At 34.2% G+C, this 12,534-nt stretch overlaps 1 protein-coding gene across 1 annotated transcript in view; it reads right to left on the minus strand.

Moving 5' to 3' along the window:
• Window positions 1-1,709: 1,709 nt before the first annotated feature.
• Window positions 1,710-12,534, minus strand: part of DHTKD1 (dehydrogenase E1 and transketolase domain containing 1) — a 67,584-nt gene continuing 56,759 nt past the window's right edge. Inside the window, exons 14-17 of the mRNA XM_074268644.1 lie at window positions 11,720-11,802; window positions 9,174-9,343; window positions 5,643-5,728; window positions 1,710-3,850 (exon numbers count right to left, since the gene is read on the minus strand). Coding sequence (XP_074124745.1) covers window positions 3,749-3,850; window positions 5,643-5,728; window positions 9,174-9,343; window positions 11,720-11,802 — 441 coding nt within the window. The 3' untranslated portion in view covers window positions 1,710-3,748. The remainder of the gene's footprint in view (window positions 3,851-5,642; window positions 5,729-9,173; window positions 9,344-11,719; window positions 11,803-12,534) is intronic.

Genomic DNA, 12,534 nt, shown 5'->3' on the forward strand with positions numbered 1-12,534 from the left:
ATGATGTCTTGCGAGTAGATTTATTAGATTTAAGTAAGGTAGAGTTGCACAGTTGTCAGACTGAGTCATTGATGTCCAATGGCAGAATATAAGTCAAGGTCACTGGCAATGGCCCACAATGCAGTGAATGACCTTGGTATCTTTGCTATCTGACCAAGCTCTTAAGTACTGCACAACACCTGTTTTAGCCATCTTCATGGCCATTGGAACAAATAAATGATTCTCATCTGTTCAATTCCACCAGGGGAAGTCTTCACTTTGCTTGGGGTAGACATTCATTTAACTCACTGAAGGATTTGAGGTCATTAAGTTACTTTCTGAGACAGCTTTACTGGGGTGTGGTCAACAGGAATTCTACAGTTTCTTTGAGTCACAGCTGAGAGTTGGATAATAGGTGGATACCAAAAACAGATGAGTTAAACCTAAAAAAGATTGAACTCAGCCCTCACAACAAAAGATACTAGTCCACTCTAAACAACCCACACGTTTTAGGTCTGAACATTTCTTTCAAGTATAATATGCACTCCAGCATTATTTTTTCATTGGATTTAGGAATACCAAGCACAATCCTTGGAACAGAGTAGATGTTTAATGAAAATAGCAACTGATGGCTTGAAATAGATTTGCAAAGCTACTAAGAAGATCCCCAGCTAAATCTGTTTAATTTAACTAAAGGCATACATTTCACCATACCTCTGCAAGCTATTTATCTAAAGTATTTCATCGTTGAACAGGGAATTATAAGAACTTTAAATTTCCCATCAATATACATCCTAAACATCACTAACAATATGGAAATGGGCTAAAAACTTAAAATAATATTACTGGTTGATAGCAGAAAAATAGATAAGAAAAAGACTTAATTTGCTACCAAATGCAAAGTACCTTGAAAAAGAGGTGTTCTTATATAATTGAGGACTGTATTGGGAGCAAAGAGAAGACAGAAAAGCAAATGGTTCCAGATAGCTTAGGGAATATTTAGGAGATGATTATGCACATTATTTTAAAAATTTTAGAAGTCCTTACAGAAGTATTTATGATGCTGTTCCAGAGAAAGAACTGATGGAGTCTGAATGCAGAGTAGAGCATACTTTTAAAATTTTACTTTTCTGGGAAGGTTTTTTGGTCTGATTTTTTTCCCATGACATTATTAATATAGAAATATGTGTTGCATTACTTTACATGTAATATTTATCAAATTGCCTGCCATTCTCAAAGGAAGAAAATGGGTGAGAGAATTTAGGATTCAAAATTTAAAAAAACCAAACGCTAAAAATTGTTTTTACATGTAATTGAAAAATAATGAAATATAGTGAGTCTAAAAAAGTATTTATGAGAGATTTTTAGGTATCTTTGTGACAACTGAAAACAAGGTCAACATCTTAAGTAAAAGATTTAATTTCATTCAAACTTAAGAATTCTCACAGTTGTGAACTTAAGATTTTTTTTTTTTTATTCACTGAACAAAATGGTTTTGGTAAACAGCTTTACATGATTAATTTTTGCAATTCAAACAACAGTTCTTTTATGATTTTTTCCCCAAACCCCAAGAGGCTAGCTGTAAACCAATTTTAATGCTTTTTGGCAAATTTGAATTTTTCTTCAACTCATACATAAATACAATAAGGAATGCATGAGATAGCTTATTTTAAGCATTTTAGAATTATCTTAAAATTCTTCACATACCTAGAAAGAAAATGAAATAAATGTTTAATTAAAAAGAAACCTATTTTATTTGAAACTCTTTAGACATTTTTCTTGCATGGATATCCAAAATATAACTGGAAATAAGCAAGGTCAAGATGGCAAAAAAAAAAGTGATTTTTTTTTAATGTTTCACAGTTGAACTTATAGAGACCTGAAATGAAGAGGGATTGATTAATTTATAAAATTGAAAGTTGGGAAAGCTGCTTAATTAAAGTGGCTTAATTTGATCATATTTATAGGTTAAATAATCATTCCATTTTGCTCAAAAACTGCAGACATTTGAAAAGATCAGATGGTGTTATAGCTTTAATTTTCTCCAGTTAAAATTGGAACTCAGTAATAACAAGCCTCACCTTACAATGACCTTTGAAATTTTAGCAACTTATAACTGGCACAATTATGTCTTTACATAGAGAAGGAACATTAAGGAGTAAATGAATAAAAGGAAAATCTGTACTACAATTGTATACAAGATTATATTAGATCAATACATACACTTATTAGATGTTGCAAATAATAATTAATGATAAACCTGTGGCCAAAGCAGGAAAATCTAAGCATAATTTACCTGTACCTATTAATTATATGCCAAAAAAAAAAAGAAGAAGAAGAAGAAGAAAAAGTACATATGGAATAGGTTCCTTTCATCTTTCTAATACCTCTGGGGTGGCTAGTTAACAGTAATGGAAGTACAGGTACTCAGGAGCAATGAAAACTTCTATTATGAAAGGGTTTGTAATTAGTTCCGGCAGCACTGGACTGAACCTTAGTTAATCCTCTAGTACAAGATATCATTTCAGAATTCTTCAGAGGACAATGACCTCTAATAGTCCTTGAGAGTCTTGGATCAGGAAGCTTTCTCCATCAAAGAAAATAGTACTTTTAATATACCCTACCCAAAAAGCCACTATTCCCTCATGAATAGCTCCTAAAGATAATTTAGTCAAAGCACTGATATCCTCTTAGTGGTTCTCCAAATATTACAATTTGAAAGAGAAATGCTCTGATAAGAGGCCATTTTCTGATAAGAGGTCATTTTCTTCGAAGCACCCAAACCACCCATCGGAAAAGCAATATTATTGTAGCTTACAGATCACAAACCCTTTAATTTAAAAGGATAACTATAACTGGACAAATAAAGCACCCCAATCTTTAAGAATATTAATTAGGACCAACCTAGCTTTTCTGAAGCACTTGGATGAAACATTTTTAAAAATACCTTTAACAGAAAGCATCCCAGATTCTAGTGCACACTGGAGTCCAAAGCTATTAGTAGTCGTCAGAAGGCTTGTGGGAAGAAAAAAAAGGCAAAAAGCAATGAAACTTAGCTAAGCCTACAATAAACAAGTGAAATGGAGAATCCAGATAATATATTCTGTGACTCAAGCACAAAAACATTTTGTTTGTAATATCTAGAAAACTGTAGAGGCAACTTGGTGTTAAGGACAGTGTGTTAGCCTTGCTATCAGGTAGACTGGATTTCAAATGCTGTCTCTAAAACTTATTAGCTGTGGTTTTGATCAGGTCATTTACCCAGTATATCAATTTCTATTCATGTGTCCCCAAAAGATTTGGTGCAGTTTTAAGTTATTAAAAAATTAATAGTTTAAGGTCTTAAAGCTTAAAATTGCACTTAAACTTTGAGGACATCCTATATATTTCAAGTAACTCCCCAGGACTTCTCTATTAAGTGACAGACTGGAATACTGATGAAATCACTGATCCTATGCATATTCGTGCTCCGAAAATTAGGATAAAAGTAGTTTGGGGGATAATCAGGGGGAAAAGGTCTTGATTCTCAACTTTGCTTGAGTGTATCCCAGGCCAAAATAGAATAGTCACTGTAAACAAATTAAGTACTCAAAAAAAAGTTCATATACAAACATATCCATCCTGTTTTCTCTGTTGACAAACATCTGCCCTTGTAAGGTCCCACTTCTGAGAAAATGACAGCCTGGAAGCTGGAACTTGAATTAGAAAAAGAGACCCTTCTTTTTAAGGCAGTTTCTAAAAGGAAGTAGCATTTCTTCAGAAAAAGGCCTCAAGCAAAGGTCTTGGTGAGGATTTCTTCCTGCTGCTGCAGGTGTATGGTTCCAATTCCTACAGCCGGTGCTGGTAAAGAAGGCCGGCTCACCAAACGGAGCTGTGATTAGAGTAAAGAAAAAAGCATATTTTAGATTCATTTGTTTTATTTTAGATCAATGTCATTAATATTAGCACAGGCTAGAAGGGACCTCATAGGCCACTAATGTCCAGACCCTTCATTTCTGAAATCCAAGGATTAGTGGCAAATCCAAAGTCACCCAAAGGACAAGAGTTATAGGCAGGATTTGAATCCAGGTTCTGAATATTGGTCTGAGCCAATATTCTTATTCTACTTGTTCTCACTTGTTTATCCTTAAATTGTACTCATTCATTCACATTATATAATAATCATAACAATAGCTAACATTTATATAGTGCTTACTATGTACCAGGTGCTGTGCCAAGCATCCTCACAACAGTGCTGGGAGTTCGTGCTATTACTAATGCTCATTTTACAACGAGGAACCTGTGACCAACAGAATGTCCAAGTTCACACAACAAGTAGGTGTCTGATGATGGATTTGAACTCAGGTCCAACACTCCCTCCACTGTGCCACTTAGCTACTGGATATATGTGCACCTACCCATATATGTGTTTCTGTGTGTGTGTGTGTGTGTGTGTACAGGTATTTGCATGTGTATGTATTAATATCTGAGTTCAAATCTGGATACACACATATGTATATATATATAAAGATATATATATATATGTACTTTTGTGTGTGTAAATGTTTTGAGTCTGGTTTTAAGTTTGGTACTCCTTAAATTTTACTTCAGGGGCAATTAAATGGTACAAGGGATAGAGCACTAGCCCTAGACTCAGAAGGACCTGAGTTCAAATCTGACCTCAGACACTTAACACTTCCTAGCTGTGTGAACGACAAGTCACTTGACCCTAATTGCTTCAACAAAAAATAAATAAATTTCACTTTAGACTTAAAAATACATGTGTACCAACCAAGCTAAAAATCCTTTAATAATTAGTATTAGTTATAATTACTCTATATTTACCATACTATATATACTATGCCACATATGTAGTATGTGCTATATTTGCATATAGAGTATATACTATACTATAATTATGTAGTAATAACTTGTCAGAACAGAATGAAGATTTTTAATTTTTTAAATTTCTAATTTCCCTCAGAATAGATAGATAGATAGATGGATGGATAGATAGAGAGATAGGCAGTTTGGTCTTAGACATGTACTAGTCTTAAAGCCAGCCCTCAAGCAGTAAAGTTGTTGGTTTCCCCATTTCTCTGCTGTTAAAGTACAAAAGTCAAGCACAATTTATAATACAGATTGTCATTCAGTTCACCTAGATCACCTTGCTCCCATAGCGCTCAGGAACCCTATTTCTGGATCAAGAAATCCTGAGCAATCACACAATAGAGGCAGCAGAGAGTTTACGGATATGTTGCCAATATACACACATAAATAGCTTGATAAATGACTCTATAGTCCTCTAGTTTGAAAGAATGATTAGCCTGTGTGAAATTCTTTTGGAGGAGCAGCTCTGTAATTTTGTTGGCAGAGAGAATTTCCAGGGAGAAAACTCCCAATACCACCACAGACTGGCCCCTGCTCTGTAACTTGGGAGAATTGCCAGAAGCACTGAAAGATAAATACTTTGTTTAGCACCACACAGGCCAGAACGTGTGCGGAATAGGAGTTCTAGCCAGATCTTTCTAACTCCAAGGTCAGCTATCTTTAATGCCAGTTTGCTTCTTGGAATCTGTAAATATACATATTAAGAAACAGTTTAAATGGTGAATAATAATTAAATTTCTTTCTAGATACTCTAGAAATACAGAGCAAAATAAAGCAAAATCCAAAAGCCTTACCTTACAGGCTAATTGTTTTTCAAATCTTGGGGAGATAAAAAACCAGGGACCCATATTTTGTGGCTCTTCTTGGCTCCAAATAAAATCTGCAAGGGAAAGAGCTTCCCATCAATTCATCATGTCCACAAACATGCATCCCTTTCTAAAATGATACGCTATTGCTTGTGTGATGCTGAAAAGTTAACAGCGGTCCTTATTATATAGTGCAATAGCACTACAGAAAAAACTCAGTTAACTGGAACTGCCAAGCTCTTTCTTGACAGACAAGTTTCTTGGATTGCTGAGTACTCATTTAATCACCAACACTTATTTTAATCATTTTAATGGAAATCTTTATAAAATGTATTATCCACTTATTAAAGAGGGTGAACTGGACATCATTGGTCATCTTTTGTTGGCTCATTACAAACTTCATTGCAAATAATAATGCCCTCAATGGTTATGAAGGACTACTGTTCCCATTCTTAAGTGGTCTCAGCTTCTTGAGTTTGGGATTATAGATCTATATATATAGATCTATATATAGATATATATATAGATCTATATAGATCTATATATAACTATATATAGATCTATATATATAGATCTATATATAGCTAGATGGGAGTTTCTAAGCCATTTAGTCCTCACTCCTCACTTTACAAAGAAATTAAGGCCCTGAGAAAACCAGTAATTTACTTGCCCAACAAGATCCCAGAAGCAGACAATAAAAAAATACACACAGTTCAACTGTTGCCAAAGTTGGTGCTCTATTACAGCAAAGCTTTTTGAGTTGTTGTTCTTTCTGTGTATATATGTATCTCTATGTGTATGTCTCCTATCTCTTTCTGTCTGTCTCTGTCTGTGTCCCTCTCTGTCTCTCCTCTTTGTCAACCTGTAAGACACAGCTTCTCACTGCAGCTTGAAACAATCTCTTTCCCCTTTTCTGAGGACCTAGACACTGGATAGTACAACTAATTTGAATTGCATAGAGTAAAGAGAATTGAGGGAGAGAATAAAGGTTTCTCTAACAAGTAAAGTTCATGAACGTTGTGACATCTCTTTTGTTGTTTCATGACTATTTTTTAGAAAATAATTTTTTTTGGCTGTGTTCAATTTATTCATTAACCATGGGGAAGATGATATGCCAGGCACTGAGGATACAAAACAACTCTTGCTACAGTTATTGCCCTCAAAGAACAACATTCTACTAGAGGATTCAATATATAAATCAGTAATTAAATGCAAAATTTATTTGAGAATGGAAAGAACACCAGCATCTTAGTCAGAGGGTAGAGAGGTTTGAGTGGGTCAGGAAAGGTTTCCTGAAGGAGGTAACTCCTAAAAAGAACCTTGAAAAAAAAAAGAAGAACCTTGAAAAAGCTAAAGATTTAGGGAGAAAGAGGGAATACATTTTAGTTACATTGGATAGGCTATGAAAAGGTAAGAAGCAGGAAGAGGAACACCAAGTCAAGGCACAGAAAAAGATCAGATGGGCCAGAGTTCACAGTGTGCATAGTAGAATAGTAGGAAATAAGTTTGTCAAGTTAAGTTGAAACAGAAATTTAAAGATTCTGCACATAAGTATGGGAATATGTATAGAAGAATTGCACATGTTTAACATATTGGATTACTAGGGAAGGGAATGGGGAAAAGAGGGAGAAAAAATTTGGAACATGAGATTTTGTAAACGTGAACGTTGAAAAGTATCTTTACATATATTTTGAAAATAAAAAGCTATTATTTTAAGAAAAATAGATTCTGCACAGCAGAGAGCTTTAAAGGCTAAGCTGATGAATTTAATTATAGAGGCAATAGAAAATGACTGAAGATGCTAGAGCAGAGAACTGATATGTGCTTTAGGAAGATATTCTGGTGGATGGATGAAGAACATTTTGAAAGGTTACTGCCATAATCCTGGGTAGAGCTGTGTGAGGTGGGATTGAGGAGCATTTAAAACAGGCAGATAGTGATGTGAATGGACAGGAGAGACTAATTATGGGAAAGGAGTCAAGAATCATTTAAAGAATGAATCAACAGAAAATTGTTCAGCATTTACTATGTATCAGGCACCATGCTAGGAGCTAAGGATGACTCCAAGGAGCTGGAGTGGCTAGAAGGATGATTGTTCCCTTAAATAGAAATAAGGATGTTTGGAAGGACAGATTTAGACAGATCAATTTTGAGCATGTTAAGCTATCTTTGAGAAGTCTGGGCGAAGATGACATTTACAATTAGATTTTAGAAATGCAATTAAAACTAAGTATATAAATTTGGGAATATTTCACTAGATGATAATTGAAACTATGGAAGTTAAGGATCACCAAAAGAGAATGAAAGAGTCAAGGAGGCGGCCCACAAAAAGCTTTGAAGGGACACTCATGATTAGAAGGACATCACAGAAAAGGAAATTGGGCAATAGGGTTCAGATAGGTAGGAGAACAATCAGATGAGAGTAGTATCTTGAGAGCTGAGGAAGAAAAGTATCCAAGAGGTAGTCAATAGTATAAAATACTTTAGAGAAGTCATCCAGAATGGAAGACTTACAAGTCTTTTTCTAGGGAATTGACTATGTAAGGGAGTAAAGGGATAGGCTAATACAAATAGTATGGTATTTGAATAGAAGGTCAGTCTTAGAGTCAAGAACATCTAGATTCAAGTGCTACTTTTAGACTAGTAATGTGAGAATAGATATGTCATTTAACCTCTTAGTGTCTGGCTCAATGTTCTAAAATTCAAATTGCAAGAGTTGCTGATATATGCTTTTAGGGTTTTTCATTGGCAGTTCCATATACAATGATATTTTGGAATCAGACAAAAAAAAAAAAGGGATGATAGTTTGAAGGGATAGTGTGCCATTTTTTAAATGAATGATGACAACCTGGGTGTGTCTATAGGCAACATGGAAGGGTCCAGTAAATATGAAGACATTGAAAGTGAAGGGGAAAGGGGTACATCGAAAGGGAAATCTTCCAGAAATGGCAAAAAAGAGGGAATTAAAAGTGGAAAGGTTGGCCTTAGCTGTGTGTAGCAAAGGAGTAGAGAATTTTGAAAAATGTAATGGAATTTTGAGAAATAGGTTAGTTAACAAGGGGGTTCTTGGCAAATAGCCTCTTTTCCTCAGTAAAGTAAGAGATAGTTTTCTGCTTAAAGGGAGTGGAGAGAGGGTGGTGTGGGAGGCTTGAAGAAAAAATAGAAAATTTGGCAAGATGTTATTATGTTTTAATTCTACTGCCATCGTGTCACAAATATAGGCAAGTATAGCCATAACCTAATGTTACAATTTTGAAAAAGTAAGTTTTCTGTATGAGAAAGATAAAATGCTTAAATTCGCCATCACATTTCTAGCAAATATAATTTAAGTAGAAAATTGAAAGTACTTTATATAATTTAGGGATCTAGGCAAACAGGAAATACTTGTGAGAGGTCCTAGAAAGGTTCATATTCATTTGGACATAAAAATAAAGGGGCATAAAGGGGTATACAAGGGAAAGAAAATTACTTGAAGTCAGACAGCTTTTCCTGCAAATCTGCTCTCCCAAGAGGCTTTACCTTTGGCATTTTTGTATTTGCTCAACTCTTGTTGTAATGCTTCCAGTGGGAATGGGCAGAGTTCTTCTATTCGGATGATAGCAGCCTCATCTTTCTTCTTCCCTAAAGTTTCTCTTTGCTTCATCAGAGCATAGAAATGTTTACCAGAGCAGAAAATTATGCTCTTAACACTGTTGGGTAGAAAGAGAAAAAGGGTAAGTGGGGAGAAAGGAGCACAAAAGAAAAAATTCATTTCTATATATGTAAATAAATATATGTATATTTTCTCTAAATTTTACTGTTGTTGGGTTGTGTTTTTTTGGTTTGTTTTTGTTTTTGTGAAAGGTGTTGACATAATTTGTTTGACGCAGCAGATACTTCCCCAAAACACTAAAGAAAAACCTTCTACAAAATATATTCTCTTCCCTACCTCAAAAAAGTTTATCAGTTAACAGAAAGAAGACTTGTGTGACTTCCCTTCAAGAGTTTGGTGCTAATATTTACTATTAGCATAGACAGTTGCTATCTATCCATGTTCATTTGATTCATGTTATTGTTATCATTGTGTACATCTTTATGTTTTAAATTTTAAAATTCTCCCAACAATTTAAGATTTACTACAGAAGATATTCCTCTAGAATTACTTCCAGTATATCTTATTTGAACATAGCTGTTTACAGATTGTTTTTGCAGGAGACTGTGAGTCCCCTAAACATAGCCACTATTTTTGTCTTTCTTTGCATCCCCAGCACTTAACACAGTACCTGGTACATAATAAATATTAAATAAGTGCTTCTTAACTACAGATTAAAGTATAAACCAATAATATCTCTTCAGAGGAAGAAAAAAGTTTTAAATATTTAACTAATAAAACAATATGATAGCATTCAAATGGGCTCGCTTATCATATACTCAGCTGTATTTTTAGTCTTCATTATTTAAAATTTTCCCTCCTCCAGGAAATGATTACCTGCTGTATTAAAAGAACCATACATCAGATGACTAGGATGCTGCCTAGCTGGAAGCAGGAGGTACAAGTTGTTGTCCATTATTCTTCACCTCTCTACCTCATGCATTGTGATAGTAATAGAAAAGGGACAGAAGAGCACTAGGTTTTGTGACAAAGGAGGCTGAAAGCTGGCTGGGGGCTGTGGATAAGTGTAGTAGGAAAGGCAGAACTTGTCTCAAGTGTGTTTCCAGCTGTGGAGTTGGCAATAGAGCACAAGTGTGGAAAAGGGCAGAAATTGGGGCAGAAATTGGGAGCTCTTTAGACAGCAGGATACAGCGTTGAATCTCTTATCATCATGGAAGGTGTTTGTAAGAAACACTTTTGAGGCCTGACTTCTAATAGTTAATACATTAGTAAGTAATAATGAGAGCTAAGAGACCAGATTCTATCTAGAACAGCGTTCTCAATTAGGGAGTTCAGATTTCAGGTGATTCAAGTAATTAAATAGGAAAAAAAAATTACAAATTTATTTCAAGGTAATTGGTTTTCTTTATAATTCTGTTTTTTATTGTATGAATTTAAAACCATTATTCTGAGAGAGGATCCATAGGCTTCACTGAAGTCAAAGCAGTCTTGGACACAACAGAAATTAAAAATCTTTGATCTAGATTATCTATTCTTGCTTATGTCCACAGATGAGTCTGACTTTTACTTTCTATTCCTACAAGAAAGTGGGGAAGGGATGTGGGATGGCAACTTCAGTGCAAGCTATGAAAGGTACATATCTTTAAAGCAAAGAGAATTTATTAAAGTATTTATAAGTACTTTGTTCTTAAAAAACAAAATGTCCTTATTAAAATTACTCAAAAAGCTAGTACTTAGCAAAAGTATCAGTACAAAATACTAGTACAAAAGCTATTAATAGCTAGCTATTAGAATGTGAACTGTCTTGTTTTTCTGTTTGTAGCTCCAATACTTACTATATAAGCATTTTTGACAAATGACAGAATAATAATAATAATTTAATAAAATGTTTATGATACACATTTACTTATCATGTTTATGTAAATAGGTGTATATATATATATATATATCCCCCTTCTCCCAAAGCCCCTAAATTAGAAAAACTCTTGTATTTGTTCCATGTTTTACAAAAGTGAAATTACAATAGAATAATAGTATAACACATTATTATTCTTGGCCTAGAAAATATTACAATTGTATAAAACAAAAGACCAACTTCAAGCCATTAGATTATAACAAAGATGTTCATCCTTTCTGACAATGCTAGTGTTATAAAAGGGTTAAATCATAATTTTGCTCTTTATTTTAATTAATTAATTTTTCTAAAATGCCTGTTCCTGCAAATGGTAATAGTAAAAAAGGAGAAATTTTCTCATTTCTTTTGCTAGCAGACTCTTTTAGGATAATAGATTTCTTTTTCACAATAAATTTAAAACAAAATACAACAATGCACGTGCGTGCATGCACACGTGCGCGCACACACACACATACACACACACACCCTGTTGCCAAACCTCAGTAACTCTGAATTTCTTATCCTCTACTGGTTTTTCTGCTCATTAAAATACTTTATAGATAATAGAAATCAAATTACTTTTTGGGATCTACAGAAGAATCACCAATGACAGGCTTGAATGTTGTCCCTGGTGCCATTTCTTGAAAACTTGACACAGCTGCCTGAAGAAGAAAAAAACAGCAATATAAGTTATGTTAGAATAAACTAAGATGCTTTTGATCTAAAGAAGATTTGAATTTTCTAATCCATGAGATATAAGTTAAAATGAAATCTTAGCCAGCTAAAAGAATATAAGTGATATTGTGCTGGGAAATGTTTAACATCTATCTGGCTCTCCAGAGGTAGTGTTGGTGGTTAATGTAAACATTACATACTTTTATATTTAATCTGCATTATTAATATTTTGTCCATCTCTTTCTTAATTCTAGGTAATCAACAAAACAATCAATTAAACCTTGATTTACAGCATTTGTTGATTTCCAATGTATAAATGCTCACTGGCAAGTGGTTTCTGAACTGCTTTTAGCTAGCTCTGGCAAACTTCTAAATATATGAATATTCTACAATAAAATGTCTATGACCCAAACATGACCACATAGTTAAAAGTATTTCTACTAAGAAAAGAGTTATGTAACAAACTGGAGTACTCAAAACAGCACCATTAGTAAAGTTGTCACATATACAACCTAAGCTCTAGCTATACTACCACAAACTCTCAGTTGTGGTGGTTGAACCCCATCCACTTCCAAGAAAGGTGCCAAGAATAACCAAATTGTTCCATTCCCATCTACCCCTCAGGGTGGAATACATAGAACATAAACAAGAAAAGAAAATAATTAGCCCAGAAGAACTCTGGATCTGGGCTCTTCTCTACTTTCTAAAGGCTTACCAAG

Source organism: Sminthopsis crassicaudata, chromosome 5 (genome assembly GCF_048593235.1).
Source record: "Sminthopsis crassicaudata isolate SCR6 chromosome 5, ASM4859323v1, whole genome shotgun sequence".
Taxonomy (NCBI): Eukaryota; Metazoa; Chordata; class Mammalia; order Dasyuromorphia; family Dasyuridae; genus Sminthopsis; species Sminthopsis crassicaudata.